The sequence below is a fragment of the Phyllopteryx taeniolatus genome, chromosome 18, assembly GCF_024500385.1.
Source record: "Phyllopteryx taeniolatus isolate TA_2022b chromosome 18, UOR_Ptae_1.2, whole genome shotgun sequence".
Lineage (NCBI taxonomy): Eukaryota > Metazoa > Chordata > Actinopteri > Syngnathiformes > Syngnathidae > Phyllopteryx > Phyllopteryx taeniolatus.
In genome coordinates this window covers 11,357,176-11,381,482 of record NC_084519.1, presented here as the reverse complement: position 1 = coordinate 11,381,482, position 24,307 = coordinate 11,357,176, and the positions used below count along the sequence as shown (strand labels likewise).

The following is a 24,307-nucleotide window of genomic DNA, read 5'->3' as shown; positions in this document are numbered from 1 at the left end:
AATAAAATAAAATAAAAATAGATTAAACTAAAACTATTCCGTGTTAACGACACCCGTGAGATGTTTTTGTTATTTATTTTTAAAGCAATTTTTTTTAATGTATTTTGCCATCTTGAACAGGAATTCAAATTTCAAGCTGAACTCGCCTTTTTATACCAGAAAGTGAGCTGGCTCACTGGACTATTCTGAGAAGTCAACCATAACATTCAACCACTAAAACCTTTTTTTCTGGCTAATAATACAAAAGTAAATAGCAATAATTAGACATCTTGATCAAAAATAATATTTTGCTTCACAAATTTTTTTTTTCCTTAAATAAAAAACTACATTTGAAAACGCATGAATAACAGTAAGTGTTTTATAGCATTTGTTAAGCCGGGTTTACTTTTTTGTCATTCCGATTGAAATCATTCTGATTGAAGATCTCTGGTCAACTGTTTACACTGTTCTTATCTGTTGTACTGCATACAGTACATGTGCACAACATTTAACCGGAACAGCCGTGTGACATGCACTCATTGACATAAACGTCACGTCATTTATCAAGATGGAGGTCAGTTGTCTGTTTAGCACAGGAGCGGGGATTGTTTTTACACTTTTTTTCTTTAGCGGTAAGCTATAATCATCAAAATCCCAGAAATAAAAAACAGGAATTATTTCACTCTGTGTGTAGTGAATCTATACTGTATTTTTAGAATGCGTGTGTGTGTAGTCAAATATTGAACCTGCGCAGATAAGCGGCGGTCAGAAAGTGCATGAAAGCTGTCAGGTAAGTGGAGAAGGTGTGAATAAAACGGAAGCGCTGTGAATGGCCCAGTGGCACAATGCGAGTGAAAGGAAAGAGAGGAGACAGACATAGAGAAAATAAAGAGGGACATGTGAGCGTGAAGGGCAGCGCAGGGTCAGCCTTTCCATCTTGCCGCAGGGGAAGAAGACGCTAAAAATACCCTCTAGCTTTTTTTCACCAAGGCAGGCAAAGAGAGGAAAGAGAATGCCAGATAGCAAGTTAAAAAAAAAAAAGGAGAGAGATTTTCGGTCTCATCCGGCTCTCGGCTGTCTTTCCCTTTGCCCTCCTTTTTTAGTGTGTTTCTCTGCACAGAAACCAGAGCAGGCAGCTGTGTTATCCATGTGAGTTTATCCACATTGTTTGGCTGGGGTGGGGTATCGACTTTCCTCCTGTTGTTAGAAGTAAGTTTGAGAAAAACACATGAAGAGAATCAGGGAGAGACAGACCTATGAGGCACAAAACACAGCGATCAAGGGCTTCTTAATGAGGTCAAAGCAGCACCTAGGGACACAAAATGAAAACTCAAATGGTTCTTTTCTGAAACCTCCTTCGTGTCATTAGCCTTCTTATGCTCATGTAATGTATTGCACAAATATTCCTTAAAAAAAAAACCCTGTGGCATCTTCTTCCAATTTACTTCATCTCCATTCCCTTGTCAATACTTTGAAGTCATTTTTATGTCACTTATTAGAAATGTCATCTTGTTATGGTTTGTTTTGAGTTAGTTTTTTCCGTCCACCCCCCACTCCCCCCCATGCAGGCCCGGGGCCCACTCAGGAGGAGCTGCGCCGGAGAGTGGACAATGGCGTCAAGGAGTTTTTGTACTTTGTTCGCAGCGAGGTGAAGAAACTGGCCAATGTTGAGGTCAACGAAAGGCAGAAATATGCCGAAACCCTCCTGACCGATTTGGGAAACCAGCAAAGGTGAGCATGTCAAATGAGTAATGTCCTCAGATTTCCAGGTCAGGAAGATATTCAATTAAATATTACTATGATTGGTAATGTTATAGTTCTAGAATAAGTGCATGCAAATGATAGTGCTATTAGAAAGCTTACTTGTATTACTGTTGAAATAAAGAAGCAAATGTTGTAACAGCTAAACACGAGAATGGTGTTCATGTTTCTGATGCTACGAAATTTGGTTTGCCGAAATCTACCATCTGTCGGGGGAACGGACCGGTGGGGGTCCGTCGACTCAGCGGGAAGTTCTGGGTCGGCTCTGTACTATTCTTAAAAACGAAGATGCAGTAAAGGGTTCATTTATTTCTATATTATTTTTTTTTTATCTAAACCCATAAAACAAGGAACAGTAAATATAACTTGGTTCTGGCGCTGGAATTCTATTTCCATTCATTTTAATGGGGAAAAGAATTGCTATGGTTCGTGAAGAGAAATTAAGTTTCCACTGTACTGTTTATCCTGTTCCGGGATGCGAGGAGGTAGAACCTATCCCAGCTGACTTTGGGCAAAAGGCAGACTCGTCTATAAACTGGGTGCACTCAATCACAAGGCACGTATAAAGTCAGATTCACACTGACTTGACATTTCACGCAGTCTGTGAGTGGGAACTGAACACAAGCTGCCTGCAAAGAAGTCAGCCAAGTGAACCACTACACCATCAGAAAGAATGTTGTTCCTCAACAAAGAACAAGACATTTTTATCCCAACAATTATCAATTAAATGTCAAAATTTCAAAAAAATAAAATAAAAATTGAAACGCAGCAGACCTTGTGGCTCTGCAAAACGTCACATTGAAATGCACAATGCAATTGTAGTAAAATGAAGTTACTACTGCCAACCTGTTTTTTCCCCCCCAAAAATTATTTGGTTACCCACTAACAGCGTTCACTTTCCATCACTTTGCTGCATGTATACAATTACAGTATTTACGCAAACTTCTTTTTAGGTCAACATCTTCCTGTTTACTTTCTTTTTTCAATTCCCACAGCAGCCTATTTAGGAAGCAAACTTGTTTGGCCTGAATTCACTTCATGCTTTAGTACTGTATTGACAGCCATTTTTCCCCCATCTTCCAATGGTCTCCATTGAATGGCTGGATGGATGCTTTCAGACACAACTACACAACACAACATCAATAATCCAAACTTTAAATTCAAAATGATTGGCCAAACTCTTCAGGATAATAAATTGATTCAATCCACCGACTGATCAAGAGTGTTTAATTGTACAATTTCAATGGCTGTCTTCCTTCCATAGCACAGCTAAAAGTAATGTATTTTACATGTCAATATTAGTATTTAATCTGTACTCATTTTCTATTCATGCGTTCAATGCCGATAAGATATCAATGTGTTCTTACCGTAATGCGCTACGCCCTCAAAATAAACACAACTCTTTATTCACATGTTCAATTGAATGGAATCAAGTAACCTCTGACCAACATTTAAATAGGTCAGGCATTTATACGGCATTACATGCGATACTCACTACTATAGCATAATACAGCGCAGACCACCACCATTGCTAAACATGTCAGTTTGTATTGTACAATTGAAAAAGAATGACGTGCCAGGCAATACTCTTCCACTCCAGTCCTTTATATGGCTTTGAAATAATTACACAGCTACACATAGCAAGCTTTTTTCACCACATCTCTATCTACTGGATATTGTGGGTATTGCCACACTTCCCTTCCGCTATTAAAAAACACAAAGTATTTATTTCTGTATCAAAATGCCCCAACATCTCTACAGGCTTAAATTGTATTTTTTGTCATCCTGCGAACTAACAAACAAATTAACCAACAATCAAATGACAAACAAATCACAACATATAACATGTCTACAAACACACACAAAGCTCTTACTGCACTTAGTATATATTCATTATCAAAACTAGTCCTGCTATGAATAATCGGTCTCTCCTGTTATCAAGCCGACGTGCTTGAAAGTCACACATCCCTCGCACAAATTAATGAAGTGGAGGAGTGCAATTTGCCATCTTGCACTCCTGCGGGTGGCAAATTGCAATTTGAGCTAAAAGAGTGTCTGCTCATGTTCGCAAAACTATGTATGTGCACGTTTTAATGGAACTAGCATACGCCCGGTCGGCATTCCTGCTCTCCCATAGCGCCTGGAAGTAGGACAGACGCAAGTGGATGCTGAGTGGTTGCTAAGAAACAAAGTTCAAAGGTCACAGACTCACCCTGTCTAGATGGCAGACTTCCAATCTGTGGAATGAAGAGAAGCCCGGTGCAATTTATCCAAGTGATTCATTGTAATCCTGCTGAAGTGGCTTATAGAGGCCATTGTCTTAGTCATTGCAGCCTAAGCAGCTTTTCAAAGACTGATTCCTCAACCTTAACACACACACACACACACATCAACTAATGTAGACCGTCATATACGTTCGTGTTTTAAATCACTGCGAGTGCTCCAGGCAAAAGAGCGCTGCAGAAAAAGAACACTAAAATGTTTAACTCCAATTGAAAATGTCTTTATGTACATGAAAATACCTCTACGTACAATAAACCCCGCTATCCGTGATGTATTAGTCCTGAGCACTTCCGCTAATATTATTTAAAAAAATTTAAACTGTGACTCCACCACAAACTACGATCCCCAACCACTTACATAGAATTTCAAACTCATTTTAAAACATTGCCCGTAAAATAAATGGTTTACAGATTATTCGATTTCACTTTTTAATGCGAGAAAGACTCTTCAATACTTCTGCTATGTATGTATTCAACTTTTATTAATCCTGGTAAGGCAAATGAGTTGATTCTCATTTGCAATGCCGACCTGACTCATGACAGCAGAGTAAAGCAAAGCAAAATAAATACAAATACACAGATAACATATGATCATTTTGTGTTTATTATATCAGAATAACTATTTCTATAGCAATTTTCAAAAGAAGTTACAGTGCTGTACAAACCACAATAAAACAGAAACAACAACAATTTAAAGATAAATAGTAAAATGAAATATGCATACATAATAAAATCAGCAGTTAATTAAAAGCCAGGCGATTCAGTCGAGGTCGGCGAGCTTTTTCTCCATGCTCCCTCTGAATGCTTTGATTTTGTATTTTTGTTTGACTGTTCTGTTCTCATTCAGTGAACAGCTGAAAGTGCATCAGCAACGGTCAACTCTCCTTTATTTTTCACGTCACGTCTAAGGCAAATTGATGCTTGCAAGACAAAGCAAAAAAATCGACCAAGCGACTTCAAGGTACCACTGCATTACTGTTTTTATGAATATATTGTGTAAATAAATAAATAAAACATCCATTATAAGTTAATCATTTTGGCAAACTCAAGTCCTTACTTCAGCTCCGTTTGTAACTGGAGGGATTGTTAATGTTTTCATTATCAATATTTTGAGGCTCTGGTTTAGCTAACCGCTACAGTCATTCGCAGCCTAATTGATGGTGCAAGACACACTGCACTTCAATGATCGGTCACCAGAAAATAGTGGCGTCGGTGTGACACTAGGAATGGCAATGCATGCACAAAAGGAGCATTTTTCTCAAACAAAGCTTATGTTGTAATAACCAACCACGTGCCAAGAAGAATGAGCCCCATTGATTTCCATTGTTGTTCTTTGTGTACTGTCTTGTTCCTAGTTTTTGTTTAATTCATTGGCATATCGCCTTGCATATGACATACCAGTTACATCTCTGATGCTATGCCTACACGCCCCATAATGGAAAGCCAGATAAGTTCGATAGCGATCTAAACTGCACTGTATTGTTGCCTTAATGCCGCACATACTGTAGAGACAACTGCATTGAATCACTGTTAGTGCTTAGTGTTCATGATCAGACACTCCATCCATCCATTTTCAATAGCCATATACTGTACGGTGGAACCTCGGTTTGCGAATTTAAAATTCATTTACAAACCAAAACAGTGTTTCTAATTGAAATGAATGGAAATGCTAATTTTAATACATCCACTTTTTTCTATTTCTGCAAATAATTCATGCTTTCCTTGAAGTGATTGTAGTTTCCTATATTACTGTTTTAAACCATAAAGATACCACAAACTATGATCCCAAAACACTTTGACAGCATTTAAAATGCTTCCAAACTCAGATTCACCCCCAAAACCTCATTCGTTATTCGTATTGACAGTAATGAATGACTAACGAATCACAATCGAATCGTTACAAATCTAGCACACTTGATTGGATGAGCGAATCAGAGGCTGGAGTGTGGGAGCTGGGAGACGGAACTCTGTTCCTGCAGTCTGCCTTCCGCAGCAGTAGTTTGGTTGAGCTGACAACTAGTTTCTTTTGGGGGTTTTTTTTGCCACGATTATTGACAGCAGTAAACATTTGTTGTCTTAATTTTTGTTATAAGTATTATTATTACAATGGTAGAAATGGTAGGCGAAGACCATGCTCATGTTTACCTATTATTTCTTCCATAGTAAAGTGAACATTTAAATTTCCACCGTTTTTACAAGCATGTTAAAATGGATGATGAGTCAATGCAGCTCTGTAGTCGAAGGCTGCTCTATTTGTGTTAAAGTAAGCAGTTCTTTATTGGTTTATAATTATCATATGCTAATTTCCGTTAGCCCGTCGACAGCGCTTTGCATTATATGGTAGCATTAAGCTAGCAGACACGTTATTAATTGGTTTGTTCAACATTTAGGGATTAAATACATTCTGTTGAACTCTTTTAAATATATTTTTTACAGGATACTACAATGGTGAATTGTAGCGTATTGTGGTTCAACTTTTGTCTTCCATTGTTGCTTCAGTGGTATAACTCTGCGTTTGTCATACTGTTGTTGTGTGGGGCTCTGGACTCTGAATTAAGTATGCTCCAATCTTCTGCAACGCACAAATGATAGCTGCATTTTCTCCACTTGCAAACGATATTTTACAGGAGTGACAAACTGCTTGAAGCAAGCACTCTTGACCTCTGTTTGCTATCTGCCGAACTGCGCAAGTACCAGTACTACAGAAAACATGGTATTATTACATACTTGATGCCAAGGTATCATGGTACTCTTCTCGTACTGGTATACCGTGGGACCCTACTCTATTGCATAAATACGTGTTGTCTTTGCCTTACCCACCTGTTGGCAGTGTGCTGTTTTTATACCTCAAAATAAACCTGCAACATTTTAGTTACTCAAGTAGTGGGTCAGTGCTCTGCCCCTTCAACTCAACAGCAACATAAAAAGCATCCCCGAACCCCCCAAGCGTAGGTCATTTGCACAGCTTTCCTCAAGTACATAGAGTATGCTTCAAGCATACTCAGTACCTCATGTCTCCAAATACATCGGCCCTATGCTGTTGTCAACGTCATTCCGTTGATTCATGATTGTCACCTTTCGTAGCCAGCAAGGTTTGCTTTGGCTTCCCACAGTGGCAATCCCTGATGGCTCCCATGTGCACACTCCTGGAAGGAAAATTGACATCCATTCACGGTCCATGGCTCCAAATTCTAATTGGGACAATGAGTAATGCTGAATCATGGTTGTAAAGAAAGGCAATATCCACAGTGCTCCAGTGTTAAAATAGGACATTTTACTGCTTGTGTGCGAACGCGTCTTTGGATGAGCTACCAAATATCGGAATAAGACCTCTCAGACACACAGGATTTGACTGATTTGGGTCAAAGAAGTGAGTAATAAATTAAGCTTGCATTAAGTGTGTGTTTGAGAGAGTGTGTGTGATGTGTTTGCGTTTGCCCTTAACGGCGCTCTCGGGCAAGTTTCAAAGAGGATGGCCACGATATTTGACAGCGCGTGACATCTACACACATTTTCTGTCAGAGTCTAGCAGATAGGATTTATCCCAGAAAGAGCTAAACAACCATAACAACATGTTGTCACTCAGCCAGATCCAGATAAAACATTTTGAGGCTTTGTAATATTACATTCACAGACTTTCATCATCACAATATAATTTTAGTTGTGTCCAGTGCCCTGCGGAGCATAGAAATAAACCTGTGTTTCACTGTCTATCTGCTGGGGTTCAAAGAAGGGAATAATACATCTACAATCTTATTTTATGTTGATTTAATCTGTGTGCTGTTTGGCAACTTCTACGTGTCTGCCCTGGTTTGAAATCAGGAGAGATGAAAAGGGGCCAAGAATAAGATCAAAGACACCGCCGTTCCAATCTTGTGCAAATATTCGCTTCATTTTGCCAGAATCATAAAGACGATATAGTTCAGATGCATGTGCAAGTAGTGGCAATTAACACGGGTATCTTTCCTTACTGTAATTATTTAATTACTGTAGTTCTGTGACCAAGCGTTTAAGTAAGATCACTAGTATCTCAAATCAGCTTTCTCTATTTAAGTTCCAGCCCCCGAATACACCACAAATACATTTTTGCTCAACACAAAGAAAACAAAATCTGCCAAGGGACGGCTCGTATCTTGAAAAAAAAAAAAATCGGAATTTTATTTTTTTTTTTTAGACAGATGGTTTCAAAATTAAAAAAGTGGGACTGCAAGTTGCTCACAACATATTGAAATTGGCATTCTTTCAGTTAGTGTGTTGAAGCTATTTATATATTTTTTAAAAAAAAAGGCACAATCTATTGTATCTGTTTTTACACAGCATGTATTGTTTACGTATCATCCATATATGGTAATTTGATAGTCCACCAATAAAATTATTAACTGAGCTGGTACTACAAGGTGATTCATAGTACACTGCTGGCTGGTGGTTGTTCAGGGAAGTTGTCAGACTTTACCTTGCATCGTTGCATAAATATAACATCAAGCAAAAGCCAGCTGAAGCATCATTAAACAATACACGTCTGTCTTCTGAGAATCCTCCCCCCCACTTGAAAGTACTGTGACTGCACACGATGTCAAAAATAATTATATTTACTATGAAATATGACATGGTACTAAAATACACTGAAACCTCTGAGGACTATTGTATATAACATTGCAACATTCTCAAGAGTCATGATTCATTCATTCATTCATGCAACACTGAAGATTGATTTATTAACGTAATTTCTCATGTATTATTGTCCGATTGACAGGTGATCCGTTCAGGTTGACTCTGCCTCTTGACTTAAGTGGCAGATTTTAATACCTTCAAAACATTTGACAATGGAAGACTGGAACCATTTACTCGAGTACAGTTGTGCCTTGAGATATGATGTATATTTAATCTGTTCCGTGACCACGCTCATATTTCAAAACATCATTTTACCCGATTGAAATTAATGGAAATGTCATTCATCCGTTCCAGCCTCCCAAAAAAAATAGATATATTTTTGTAATGTGTTTTTTTAATGAGAAAAATAACACTGTAATATTCTACTTTATAAAGCATACAGTAAAGACACAAATAGTAATAAAATAAAGTTTTTGTCACATTTTCTCCTTCAATGCACATTGTGCTGCTCATTCTTGTGTGTCTCTGCCTTGGCCAACTGGGGGCAGTGTAAGACAGCCATACAGACATACAGTAGTGGGGACTCAGCTTCTTAGTATTGCAGTAATATGAGTCTTCCTTCACAGAGAATAAAGAATATATCCATCCATCCATCCATCCATTGTATTGCGCTTATCCGAGATCGGGTCGCGGGGGCAGTAGCTTCAGCAGGGAAGCCCAGACTTCCCTCTCCACAGCTACTTCCTCCAGTTCTTCCGAGGGGATCCCGAGGCGTTCCAAGGCAAGCCGAGAGACGTAGTCTCTTCAGCGTATCCTGGGTCGTGCCCGCAACACCTCACCAGGGAGGCGTCCAGGAGGCATCCTAAACCGATGCCCCAGCCACCTCATCTGGCTCCTCTCAATGCGGTGGAGCAGCGGCTACTCTGAGCCCCTCCCGGATGACCGAGCTTCTCACCCTATCTCTAAGGGAGAGCCTGGACACCCTGCGGAGGAAACTCATTTCGGCCGCTTGTATCCGGGATCTTGTTCTTTCGGTCGCGACCCACAGCTTGTGACCATAGGTGAGGGTAGGAACGTAGATCGACCGGTAAATAGAGAGCTTAGGCTTTCGGCTTAGCTCCTTCTTCACCACAACGGACCGATACAAAGTCTGCATCACTGCAGACGCTGCACCGATCCGGCTGTCGTTCTCGTGTTCCATTCTTCCCTCACTCGTGAACAAGACCCCAAGATATTTGAACTCCTCCACTTGGGGAAGGATCTCATACCCGACCTGGAGAGAGCACTCCACCTTTTCCCGAGTGAGGACCATGGTCTCAGATTTAGAGGTGCTGATTCTCATCCCAGCCGCTTCACATTCGGCTGTGAACCGCTCCAATGAGAGTTGGAGATCACGGGCTGATTAAGCAAACAGAACCACATCATCTGCAAAAAGCAAAGATGCAATACTGAGGCCACCAAACCGAACCCCCTCTACGCCTCGGCTGCACCTAGAAATTCTGTCCATAAATGTTTGAACAGAATCGGTGACAAAGGGAAGCCTTGGCGGAGTCCAACCCTAACTGGAAACGAGTCCGACTTACTGCCGGCAATGCGTACCAAATTCTGAACCCGGGCGTACAGGGAGCGAACAGCCTGTATTAGGGGTTTTGGAACCCCATACTCCCGAAGCACCCCCCACAGGACTCCCCGAGGGACACGGTCGAATGCCTTTTCCAAGTCCACAAAACACATGTAGACTGGTTGGGCGAACTCCCATGCACCCTCGAAGACCCTGCCGAGGGTGAAGAGCTGGTCCACTGTTCCACGGCCAGGACAAAAACCAGACTGCTCCTCCTGAATCTGAGATTCGACTTCCCGACGGACCTTCTCTCCAGCACCTCTGAATAGACCTTACCAGGGAGTCTGAGGAGTGTGATACCCCTGTAGTTGGAACACAGCTCCGGTCCCCTTTCTTAAAAAGGGGGACCACCACCCCAGTCTGCCAATCCAGAGGCACTGTCCCCGATGTCCACGTGATGTTGCAGAGGCGTGTCAACCAGGACAGCCCCACAACATCCAGAGCCCTTAGGAACTCCGGCCGAATCTCATCCACCCCCGGGGAGCTTTTTAACCACCTAGGTGTCCTCAACCCCAGCGATAGGAGAGCCTCAGAGACCCCAGACTCTGCTTCCTCATGGGAAGGAGTGTCGGTGGAATTGAGGAGGTCTTCGAAGTATTCTCCCCACCGACTCACAACGTCCCGAGTCGAGGTCAGCAGCGCCCCATCCCCACAATACACAGTGTTACTTCCCCCACCATCGGAGCCAACTCACCACCAGGTGGTGATCAGTTGACAGCTCCGCCCCTCTCTTCACCCGAGTGTCCAAGACATGCTGCCGCAAGTCCAATGACATGACCACAAAGTCGATCATCGAACGGCGACCTAGGGTGTCCTGGTGCCAATTGCCCGTGTGGACACCCTTATGCTTGAACATGGTGTTTGTTATGGACAATCTGTGATGAGCACAGAAGTCCAATAACAGAACACCAGTCTGGTTCTGATCGGGGGGCCGTATAAAGAATATATGTCTGTGATTAGTGTGAAATTATCTTTCTACTGTATTGTGTGTGTTTAGATAAACATTGACAAGAGTTAATTGCCTGTTACGCTGCCAATTCATGAAATGATGTTTTCCTGCATGTTTTAACACCAACAACAAAAAACCTGTCTGTGTTACATAAGCTTCTTGAATTTAAAATTACAGGTTTATGGGGAAAACAGGTTTCTTTCAGAGACTAACCAGTTACTATGGTTGCAGGTCCATCATGACAGACCTGTACTACCTCAGCCAAGCAGATGGAGTGGGCGAGTGGAGGGCGAAGGAGGCCAAAGACCTGTCGGATCTGGTTCAGAACAGAATCACCTACTTGCAGGTACTTGGAGACAATGCATGGTGCTTCTTTCCTCTCTTTCGCTCTGTTCCTTTCTCTCTCTCAGCCTTTCTCTCTCTTCTCTTCTCATCTCTGTCGCTCTTTCTCTCTCTCTGTCTCATACACACTCACTCACAAATTCACCCACATCAAATTTGTTATATGTGGCGGAAACCCATGCAAATATTTGTCTTTCGCATACACTTGCCAAAGTCCTTATGGATTTTTGACACCATCTTTCACACCCACCTGTCTCTTTTGCACCATCCGTAACTGTCGGCACCGCTTTCCTACGAGGAGCAGGTGAGAGGTGTGATAACACACTGCCTCGGCACTCGAATGCCTGACTGGTAGGGTGCTTGTTGCTTGTCAGCGCTTTATGAAAACACACACTTACACCCAAAATGCACAGAAATAGCACATGGTAAATGCACTAAATGACAGCTCATCACACACAAATTATTATTTTAGATATGTGGTAGCATTGTGTGCTAGTGGTTAGCATGTGTAGCTTACACTCAAAAGATGTGGGATTGAAACTCCATTGGAACATATTTGTCTGGAGTTTGCATGTTCTCCCTGTGCTTGCTTTGGTTTTGCTCCTGTTTCCTCAAACCTTCCTTAAAATGCATGTTAGGTTGATTGAAGACTGTAAATTTCTTATTGCTATGAATGGTTGTTCGTCGATGTGAGCACCGTGATGGAGTGCCAACTAGGATGCACCCCACCTTCTTAATGAAGAGAAGCAGTTCAATGAAGATTGAAATGTACGGCTGGAATATTAAAATGCTCTGTTTGGATTGAGACAGAGAGGTATTGAATTAACAATATGTGTACTATTGTAGTTGTAATTTATTATACAGAATGGATATTCTTGCAATTTTAAGAAATTACACATAATTTTTGTTTGTCCAGAGGTGCAGATGTACCCAGTGATGTGACCAATCACCCTGCATGCAACATGAAAACATTCTTACAGTTTCTGCATTCGAGAATAAGACCTAGCAGATTTTTATATTATACACAGCACTGATTGAACTGCAAAGATGCAAACAAATTTTACAATCCTGTTAAAAATATTGAGTATTTAACACATTTAAAAGACAGCACTTACTGCATTATCTTACATTTGTTTTGTTTCAATAGTTGATCAAGAAAATTACATCAAAGGCCCATCCCCGTTCAATATATATTGTTGTTTTATAGACTGCCTCTTTCTGATTACATGTTCCTGTCAGCTGTTTGTATTGGGACATAGTGCTGTCAGCCACAAGTTTGCCATTCAAGCAGCCAAGTGGGGCTCCAGCTCAACACAATCCTGAACAGGATAAGCTTTAGAAAATCAATGAATGAGTGAATACAGTATTTGTTTCCTGTTCTTTATTAGCTTATGTGGTGCAAACGATTGTGCTCCATGAATTCTGTCTCACAGCAAGTTGTCAAAAAGAATGTGACGTGACAAGGAACAAGAATCAGAACAGTTTTGTGGACTTTTTATTCCATACAGTATAAATCAATTGACCAATTATTTGATGAGATAACGGAACAAAAATCATCGGGGGGAAAAAAAACTATTAATTTCACTCAACCAATCTTGGGGAGCGGGGGAATGTTAAATCAATGCAACAAATATCACAAGTGTGAATGTACTTTAAATGATCGGTCGTATGTCAAGAGTGTTGTAAACCGAAGACTGCCCCTGCACGTGAGTTTTCCAAATAATTCTTTGGGCTCACCCACGCATAGTTCAGGCTTACAGCTCACCACGCACACATGCTCAGCGGCACAAGGACGGTCACCCCCAGTGGGCACGCTCCCTTTCCTCTGCGGTGGTGCCGCTGTGTTTCAGGTGCCACGCTGCGCCCTGCGGCATTAATGAGTCGGCGTGTTTGATGAAGAGTACCTCGTCAGCCTGGCTGGGCGGAGACAGCCCCACTAACAGCTGTTGTCACCACTGCTGAGGGATCACACCACTCCACCAGCTGCCATCAGTAATTTATCACACACGCACACACAGGCGTGCACGCAAACACTCATACACGCACACAAACACAGATATGGTTATGCACAGATGGGTTCACCCACGCACACCTGTGCGAGGGTTTTTCCACTTGTGCACAGAGATGCCCCATGTGTGTATCTTCTTTTAACTGACACACACTAACCTACACACGTCCACATGTACACGCGCACACACTCACACACAGCCTGCTGTCTCTGCCACCCGCACTATTCTCTCCCCTCATTCCTAATTTAACTAATTCCATGTCTGCCTGCTCCATCTGTCCACTCATACAGTGAACATGGCAGCTCCTTTAGGGAGTCTTCTGTCAGACAATTTTTTTTGGCCACTTTTGCATTTGGCGCACAGTACAGGTGATAGGACAACTTCGCTCCTTGTCACATTTGCCTGTAAAGCTTGAAGTGGAAGCTTGAAGCTAACATGTAATTCTTTCCTCTTAGTTCTGTTTATTCAGAGTTAATCTCAACTGAAATAAATGGTTTTTTAAAAATGGGATATTTCACTCATTTGTTTGTTTAAAACAAAAAGTTGGTTCTCCGGAGTACCCGCCCACCCAATCGAGTGTGAAATTAAACAACCCAGTCAATCTATTGTTATCTCGCTGGCTCTCAAAATGTGCCTGTGAGCGAGCAGCTCTGCACTTCCGCATCACTTGTTACATACACTGCTACTCCCTTATCACTATATAGGGTTTTTTTATATATTGTACTATATAGTTCACTCATCAGTAAAATATAAAAAAAATACTTACATACATAATTATAACGTACTGGAAATACACCTGTTGGTAGACCTAGACTAACAATACTCACATACTCGGACTCCAAATGCTCCGATACTACGACACCGATCCGACTTCACCAACTTGACATACTGAATACCTTCTGGGTAGGAGCAATATAAGCCGTGTGGAGATACTCAAAGATAAACACAGATGACAACACATTTAGCCACTTGCAAATTATGCTCTGCAAAATGGTTGATGAACTCCCCTCGCGCGGCACTCGAGTTGCGGTGGTGGACTGTCTTGCAAGTAACAAGTTTCTCGAGCCCCATAGCTGCTAGTGGCTCCGGCCGAGCTAGCTGCACTCCCGTCACGGAGGCCCGGAAAAAAAAAGGCCAGTCTGGTACCAGTACCACTAGTGCTACGCGGGCTCCCTTTAGTTGTACACAAAATAATCACCGAATTGAGTGTTCAAACTGTGCATAATGTTGCAGTGGCTTAACCTTTTTTAAGATCCAGTATCCATTCAAGAAGAGCTCAGTTGTAGTTAACGTTTATGTGAAATATTTTTGCATTGCAATCTGGATTGTACCCAGTTAGTAGATCAGCTTCCACATCTATTTGCATGAGCCATCTTATATGTGCCCGTTTTTGCACATGCAAACAGAAAATCAGGCCCTCGGTGACTTAGCAAACTGATGAGTGCTGAAGGCGACAACTAATGTGAGACGATATATATTTGCACTTTAAGAAGAATGAATCCTCCTCCATCTGTTCAACTGTGTGAAGAATCTGTCCGAGATTTGTACCATTGCCGTGTGGGCTGTATGCACGTCTCTTTTAATGTACATTACATAAGAATAAGAATCACTTTTTATTGTCATGAACATGCATGCAGGCATGCACACGAAATTTGTTCTCTGCATTTAACCCATCACAGTGAACACATACACATGTTAATGGAACACACTGGAGCAGTGGGCAGCTGAAGCGCCCGGGGAGCATTTCGGGATATCAGTGTCTTGCCCAAGGACACCACAGCCGTGAGTCCGGGGGATGTTGGCGGATGGTCCATGGGTCTTGAACCTACGGTGGCAGGCCATGAGCTTAACCATTGGGCCACGGCATTACCAGTCTAATAACAAACTAAAATAATCTGTCTGCCAAGTAAAACCCAGCAGGCAGCCTTGGTTAGAGTCCAATATCAAGAAAGTCTGTTGGTTTTATTGTCAAACAAAACAGAGTGACAGCATCCTGGAAGTGTTTTTTGGATCAGGCTTTTAGTTTATAGCCAAACGTCCAGTTTAAGACACTGTAGCAAGCAAAGGTTGAACTCATTTGAAGTCTGAAGTTTTTACAAAAACAAGCATGTTAATTTAAGTGGGCAACCTTTTTAGAGACCACCACAACTATTATAGTTTGTGGCTGTCAAACTAAATCCTGCTGGTAATACGGGCGACATTTTCTAGCCAGCTTGTTAGAATGATGATTGATATCAGCATCATTTATTGGTGCACTACAACCTTGACATACAGTATCTGACAAATTACAAACCTATCATTGTTCAAAATTGTTTTGCATTTTTGCTGAGATTGCTTATGAATCCAGAAAGACTTGCGGCTGCTGCTTTGCAATGTTTTTGTTATAAAACTTCTAGTAGTTTGCTGGTGCGAATACTAAAAGATTTGCACTACTGACTGTTGTTTTCTTTTTTACTAGGCCTGCCTTCTTTCGGCCTTCAATAGTAATAAGTGAACATTTTGTTTCATGTAGTTTTTAATGATACAGTTTTTAATAATACACCTTTGTAATGTAACACTACAATACAAAAAAGTACGAAATAAAGATGGCATGAATTTCCTTGTCCAAAAATGGTCCAAATTGCATATTCATTATCCTTTTAATTGTTTTTTTTTTTTCATTAAGGTGCCGAGTACGTGCTTGCGTGGGTTTTCCCTATGCACTCCGGCTTCCTCCCACATTCCAATAACATACACGTGAGCTTAATTGAAGACTCTAAATTACTCCTAGGTGTGAATGGGAATGGGAATGGTTATTTGCTTATACGTTACCTGTGATTACATGATATCAGTCGGTATAGAAAATAGATGGTACGGATTGCCTAATAAGTACCTTTTAAATATTATTTTAATTTTAGGTGTCAAAAAAGTGAAGTTTATTCTAGATCTTGATTTAGAGAATCATCTCCCCACCCCCACCCCACCCCCAGTAATCGTTGGAATTCTCAAACATGAAACGCTTAAGACAACAAAGAACAACTGTTGGAAAGACAGTCGAGCCAAAGTCCCAGCTAAACATAGTCGCAATCAATGTCAACTCCACATTAAGCTAAACAAATAATGATCTTGTGTGTAATAATTATTATATATTTTGTGAACCATTCCACCCCTAGTATGGTGTATTTCATTTTGTGCAAAAAGCAATTCAATTCACTTTACAATCTCAATGAATACATGAGCTTTGTTTCTCATATGCAGTTCCCTTCCACCATTTCCTGCCTAAACAACATCAAGTGCTTTACATAAAGTGAATCACTGTGCAGCTGCCTCCGTGTTTCGCCACACCGTTTAAACAGTCTCGTAAGTGAGATTACAGCACAGTATGCAGAGGACGCCTGCAGAAATGCGCCACCTGTTATTCTTTAACCGTAGGCTTTAGCATTATTCCACCTTCGTACCAAGTATACCCCGGTGGTGTGAACGCGCATATCATGGCTTGCTCTCCAAGGTCAGTTGAGCATCTAAGATGGAAAAAAAGAAAAAGCTTCACAAACACTCCTTGTGAGTGCTACTGTACTGTAGTTCATTTGTATGCAAGTCCTTCACACTGTGAATGAATGCATCTCCACGTGATTAAAAGTCAATCCGGCACACAGGAGGAGCGTTCTGTATTTCCTTCCCTTTTGTCGTTGCCCCCTACTCTACTTTCAACCTCGTCCCACTCCTCCTCTTCCTCATCTGCTACTAAATGCGAGTGGAATACTGTGAACCCTCCACAGCTGCAGCAACCCTAATGAGGAAAACACTCCCATCAGCCATATAATTGCTGTTTTGGAAGCTGGTTGGCACAGGGATTGTCGATTTGCTCTGTATCACAACCTCGCCACTCTGCTACAAAACAGCCTGTGTCACTCTGCCGGGTTGCTTTTTATCTTTTTCCCTTTGCTGCTTTCTATATGTCGTTGTTTTTTCCCCCCCTTAGTGTCATTTGATATTCTACACGTAACACGTTTTATCGTAGGAAAGCTACCGGTAATTCATGAGATGAGAAGGAAAAGTATGTTTGAGTGAGGCAAGGGAAAAAGAAGTCTGAGAAACTGATTGAGTGATGGGAAAAGGTGAAATACAGGGGAACAAATACTGTGAAAGCAATTAAAGTCCCTGTAAAGTGTAAATGTCTTCTCAATATGACACACAACAGAGAAGAGTGTTGTTAACAATCCTGCAAAATTTTAATATTACAAAAATATCACCACGTATATATAAAATGAGGCTTCAAAGTTGTGAAAAACACGGAAAAATGAATGCTACTTCGTCCACTTCATCTTTGTTATGCCTACACATAAGTACATGATTGAGCCGTGAAAGTGAATCTGCTTAAAGTCTCCGGTGGGTGGAATATACAGTACTTTTCCATGCCACGACAACGAGGCGTCTCTAAAGGGGGCACGCCATCGCGGAGGCCCTGTCCCTATGTTGGAGGTCACGGACTTCAGAGAAACTTCATATTATTTATTTCTGTTCATTGTGATGAAATCCCATTTGTTCCCAAAGAACATTCACAACTTTTAAAGTTCAGCCCTATTCATGCATCTCACATTTACATTCGGAAGTGTAAAAAGACATTACCACTGTTAAATGTAAAGAATTTAAAAAAACTAACTGAAAATACTGTCTGTGATGCTACATATGGTGTGACTGGGGTTGTAATGTATATTCTTCTTTGTGACAAATGTTGGTCAAATTTTGAATTATACAGTACATGTTAGTGATGGTCAGCTTTGGCAGTTCCACGATACTAAGAAATGACAACAATATAAACAGGAGTAAAGAGTTGCTATTTCTTTTTCGAGCTAGAAATGAAAAAAATATTTTTGTCGGCCTCCATTACCGATTTAGACATCTTTCAAGCCCATACAGTAGTTGAACTGCACTACCGGTGTCTATTTTCAGCCACCAAAAAATATGAGCTCATGAGTATTTGTGGAAGCAGACCTGGGTGTGTGTTAATTGGCAAAGGGGGGGGAAAAAATGCCCTTGTCCATTGTAATAATGGAGTAGAGCAGCAAGGCCTATTGGTGTTGCTAATGATGTTTTTTTTTTTTTTTTTTTTTTTTTTTTTTTATAAATAGTTTCAGCACCAACAGAGATCAATGGCACAGAGGGAAAATATGTCATTGTCTTTTGCCATCGAGTGAAAATAATAAATCAGTGTAATTTAATTTAGTCTTTAGGCAATAAAGTGTAGGGTAGGATTATCAGAGAGCAGAAGAAGCAAGCCGAGGTTATGAAGATGGTCGTGTAATATGAAATAAAGGTAACAAAGCAAACAAGATCAGTCATAGTGTGTTATTAAAATTCAGGGAGCAGCTGTTTGGGTGAGCCGAGATGAAGGTCAAGCAATAAAATGTATTGAAAACATTGTGTTTTCTTCTAGAACCCCCCGGACTGCAGTAAGGCGAGGAAGCTGGTGTGCAACATTAATAAGGGCTGCGGTTACGGCTGCCAGCTCCATCACGTCGTCTACTGCTTCATGATCGCGTACGGCACTCAACGCACGCTCATCCTGGAGTCCCACAACTGGCGTTACGCCCCTAGTGGCTGGGAGAGCGTCTTCCTTCCTGTCAGTAACAGCTGCACCGACCGCTCTGGTGCCACCACTGGACACTGGTCAGGTATGTCCAAACACCTCCCGCCTCCTTCTAAATGCTAAAGTCACAAGCTGCGCTTACAGTGGATACATGTGACTTGTGATGCTCAGATCATTGTGCTTAATTTCATATTTAAAAAAAAAAAAAAAAAAAAACATCTTTATTAGTTTTTTCGGGATGGGCCGCAGGGGAACCGCTGAAGTTGAACACCCTTGAAGTCGTGCAATTCGGAATTCTGTTTGGGAAAAATACACCGCAAAAGTTGCATAAATTAGAAAGGTGTCAAGATGTGCCCAAAATGACATTTTGTGGTCTGGTTCTGGTTAGAACGGCTACTTCAACCTCAGTTTTGAATTTTGAAAATTGGATGAAACTTTTTGTGTCGTGGGAAAAAAATTGCCTTTTTGGGGAATGTTTTTATGTGACATTACCTGCAGAAAATTTGGTTAAAAAAAACACCTTCAAATTAGAATAAAACGTCATTATTTCTCAACATATTTCCTCGACCGTTTCATTTCATCTGCTGCTCGGGAACCCCTTCTCCTATTGGCTGACAAGTTCTAGTTAAAAATATCCACCAATCGCTCGTACGAGCCGAAAGTCCGACATGTCAACACGCCAAAATTACTGTGACATTTCAAACGGCTTCACTTGCCCTAAAAACTCGACTTGACTAGGAAAAAAATGCAGCATTATTGATGAGAAAAGCAATGTGGGGAGTAGAATATTTCATGTACTTCAGCAATAAGTTGTTTTTTTTCGTGAATTTATTTGTTATGGAGGATATTAGAACCGTTTGAAGCGGTTATTTCATGTTTTTTAGAAAATTCAACAAAGATGGGGGGCCCCTTCTCATGTTGCTACTATAATCTGTACAGTTCAATTGGAAAACAAATCTTTTAGAGAGGGGAATTAAAAATAAACAACTGAGATGATGTGTTTGCCACCACACCCATGTTTTGAAATCCCAACAAACATGAGGCTGAGCAGCTTCCCTGAACAGATTGTGTTCAACCTGAGACTTTCCACCATATTTTCTTGCTAAATTAAGAGTCTACCAGTATACTCTTTTGTGCTGCTACAGCTAAAAACAAACGGTGTATAAAGTCTCTGGCCAAGCAGAACGATGCAATTCCTGTAAAAGCACTTTGGCAGCTAATGTATGAGCAGGGGGTTGCTGCTCAAAGCTTTCACTGCCAAGAAATCCTGTGACTTGAGCGTCCGGTTTAAAAAAAAAAAAAAAAAAAAAAAAAAGAAGCGCACACCTTTATGTTGTGAAAAAGGTTTCTCCATCGACTGTGAAGCAAGGCTGCTTCTCATCAAGGATGATGCACAGGTTATTAAATCTGTGCACTACTGAAAGGTTTTCTAGATAGAGTGGCAAAAGGTTAGGACATTGTTACATTATAGGTTCGTCCTGTGCTTCTCCAACACTTAATGGCAAAAGAAAATGTATGAAATTTAAGAGGGATTCCCCTTTTCTCCTTTGTCCCTGCTGCACTCACAGCTACAGTAAGGTGCCCTTGATCATCCCGCCTCCCCATCAATACTGGGAAGCCAGCCACTATTGGTGCGTGCATTGCTTGCCGTGTTCACTGGGTTAAAAACAGTCTTCTTTATATATTTTTTTAACTCATTCACTGCCAGCCTTTCCCAGTTAACAAGGACTTCTAAAGTCGTCAATGGCAGTGAATGTGTTAAAGAAATGTCTCTAGAGAAACAAAAACACAGCCTTTTAAAATGTCTCTTGCAGCCAATCTAACTTGTTATGAAGAACCTTGATAGAGTGATTAACTTTCCAGAGTGAGGCCCTTTCAGTCGCTTGGCCTATTAAACCTTTTCAAAGTCCGCCAATAGTAAGGTTAAGTGGAGTTTGTATTCTCCGTAACTTGCTCTAAGGCTGCATTTCCACGACATAGTGAAACAATTCACATTGCTTTGCTCCCATCCATCCATCCATCCATTTTCATTACCGCTTATCCTCACTAGGGTCGCGGGCTGCTGGAGCCTATCTCAGCTATCTTCGGGCGGGAGGCAGTGTATACTTTGCTCCCAAGTGGCATAAATTGATATTGGTCACGACAGTGTAAAGAAAAAAAGAACACATGGAATCAGATTTAGTCTATCAGATATGGATAAAACTCTGATATAAGTCTGATATGTGCCAATTGGTGGGTTGCATCACGGAAGGCATCCAGCGTTAAAACTGTACCAAACAAATCACGCAAGTGACTCACTGGCAAACCAAATGGGATAAGCCGAAAGTGGCATACTTGATGTTTTCTCTGCCCAATGTTGTCCCTTAGGAATGATTGTTTACCTGCATGCATAGATAGTCACACTGGACAGAGAAAATTCTTTTAAACAGACAAAATCTTAATTGTGCAATGTCAGACCTGCAGTGGAAATCCAGCTTAAAGTGTAGTCTGAAAGGCAGAATTTCGTAGGAGGAACTGTAATTAGTAGAAAATACAATATATGTTTAGGTTAATCATCGTTTTTGGATCTCCATGCAAAGCCAGAGCTATGATCATGTTGTTTAAAAATGCTACAGTTGGAGATTAAACATTTATACAGAATATTTGGTCACAATTCTTTATTTGTTATAGTTCTATTATTAGTTTTTAATGAGATACAGTACTTTATTTTCATTCCGCCAGTGGCAACGTAACCCAAATTTGTATTTAAGCCAGAAAGCACCGTTTTTTTATCACTAACCTATACTACTGCAGTACTAAATTCATGACAAGAGTAAATATGTGCTTGACACTTGTAGAACTATAAATATTAAACAATCAAATAAAAAGGATCTGAGCCTTCTTCTTGCACTGTGTGACAACGTAGTCAGAAGTATGTAGAGTAGCCAAAAATTGTGCGCTACTGTAGAAAGAGTACTGTTACTTTAAAATATGACTGAATTAAAAGTACAGAGTTGTCCTCCAAAATAATTACTTGGGTATTCATAGGAATATGTAAATTCCAATATTGCCCAACATTATCACATTAAAAAAGCTGACATTGTTAGGCATTCACAGTTGACAGCATATGACCTAGCTTTTCTTTTTCACAGTCCAGCTATTAATTTTCTATACCAGTTATCCTCACTCAGGTCACGGGTGAGAACAAGGTAAGTATACATTTCTGCCATGTTTCACGGAAATAGGTCACTTTGAAAACTTCGGTTCTTTGGTTTACTGCAGAATATGTCTGTGCCATTTCATGTGACTGCCTGGCTCTGTGTGATTGGTCAGATGGAGTCAAACGTCACCAGGAGTTACGTTGAATCGGGGAAACAGTCAAACAGCGTCTCTCTGATGAACTAAGCAATGATAAATACCTGTAGATGGAAATAAAGGTAGTGAGAGGTTTAAAAAAAAAAAAAAAAAAAAGTAATGTTACATTAAAACTACTTTGACAAGTACAATTTGTCCCAAAAGTATGTGTAGCTCATTACTACCCACCTCTGACTGTATTACACTTTTATTAGTTATTATTATTATTTTATTATTTTATCTATTACACAAACTAATGCGCTGTTCATCACCTCGAAAACTTGTATGGTGGCACCGCCGTAAACTCAGGACTCCCTGTATTCCCCTTTTTTTGGGGACATTATAAAATCCTGTTTTTTTCCCCCCCCCACAGTTGTAAGTTCACTGTATCCACTGCTTAACAAATAATAATTATTATTTTTTATTTATTTATTTATTTATTTATTTTATTTTTTTTAAAGACTTGGCCTGAATGAGGAATATAAAGTGAATGTTGTAAATCTTGTTGAAACCTCCCTTTGGGATCCAAAACAAAAACAGGCTGCACTGGTAAAATAAAGTGCAAGAGGCTGCAGTTTTACAGCAGGATTGACACGCGCTGCTGTCTACACACAGGTTGTGTTTACGCCCCCGCCCCCTCCCCCTCCCCTCAAAAAAAAAAAGAAAAAAATATATATATATATATATATATATATATATATATATATATATACATTATAGGGTTGCACAGATCAACAGAGTTGTTTGCCTAAGGCAAACAAACATTTTAAGAGAATCCCTCCTTCTTAAACTGGTGTTGACACCTCTGAGGAATTTAAAGTGGCGGTGATGCTTGACAAATGTGAAATGGGCAGTTCGGTAAGACATAATTATTTTTTTTCAATTCCTTTGTACAGCTAAACGGTATTGCTCAGACAAAAGATCGATGCATTGATAAAATAGGTTACACCACTGTTGCGCATGTAGAAGAATCATTTATGAAGTATTGAGTTACGAATAGAAGACGTTGATATGGTTACTAGACAGTCTTACACTAAAAAAAAAAAAAAAAAAAGTTTGCATCTCTACAACTGACAAATCTGACACGTTTGCAAAAGGCGATAAGTGAATTGGAGGTTTTACTATCAGGCGGTGGCTGCCTCTCGGTCTCGTTCGCTATCACTTTCTCTCTCATTGCCTCCTTGTTCTCGTGGCCGCATCCTTTCAGCGCTTCGTTTTTTCTCCCAGCAACTCATTTGACTCGTGCTCTCCTGGGCTCTTCCTTCTTATCTGCTGCTCTCGGGGTCCCTTGCCTCTCTTATTCTGCCGCCTTTCATATGTCCTTTCTGACTATCTGCTCTCTCTTTCTCCACTATCTGTCTTTACAGCCTCCTATAGATCCATATACGCCATCAGGCTGCCCCGAACCAACAGCTTATTCATTGCATACATCCTGCATTCTTATGTGTTTTGGGGATTTTCGAAGCAGGTTGTCTTGGTCACCGCAGGGAACTAGTGACACATTGGCCTTGCTAATGTAAGCCTGTTGCTGCTTGACTAGTCCCTATTGTCGTGTCTGTTTCATTAACAGTAGGCAAGTGTGATCTTTGCAAAATGAGGCCAGGGGCTTAAATATGTAGAATGTGTTGTTAATGTTCCCTTTCAAATGCGTGTCCTTATTCTCCGTGTGCCTTGTCTTATACCCTATACTTAGCAATTCTTTGTATTGTCACAGTACGAAACCGATTTGGTCGGTGTTTTATTGGAAAAAGCCCAGTTGAATTTTATTCACACCCCACCTTCTTTTAAATAGCTTTATATTGTTAACCCACTTTCTGTAAAGAGTTTCCCCTAGGATCTGAGGCATTTATA

The 24,307-nt window shown here is 40.7% G+C and overlaps 1 protein-coding gene across 2 annotated transcripts in view; it reads left to right on the top strand.

Annotated features, from left to right (window-relative positions):
* fut8b (fucosyltransferase 8b (alpha (1,6) fucosyltransferase)) overlaps positions 1 to 24,307 on the top strand; it is a 111,365-nt gene that overhangs the window by 70,515 nt on the left and 16,543 nt on the right. For both annotated transcript variants that reach the window (XM_061753780.1, XM_061753781.1), the window contains exons 4-6: positions 1,548 to 1,710; positions 11,435 to 11,549; positions 18,971 to 19,208. In XM_061753780.1, the coding sequence (XP_061609764.1) occupies positions 1,548 to 1,710; positions 11,435 to 11,549; positions 18,971 to 19,208 (516 nt within the window). The remainder of the gene's footprint in view (positions 1 to 1,547; positions 1,711 to 11,434; positions 11,550 to 18,970; positions 19,209 to 24,307) is intronic.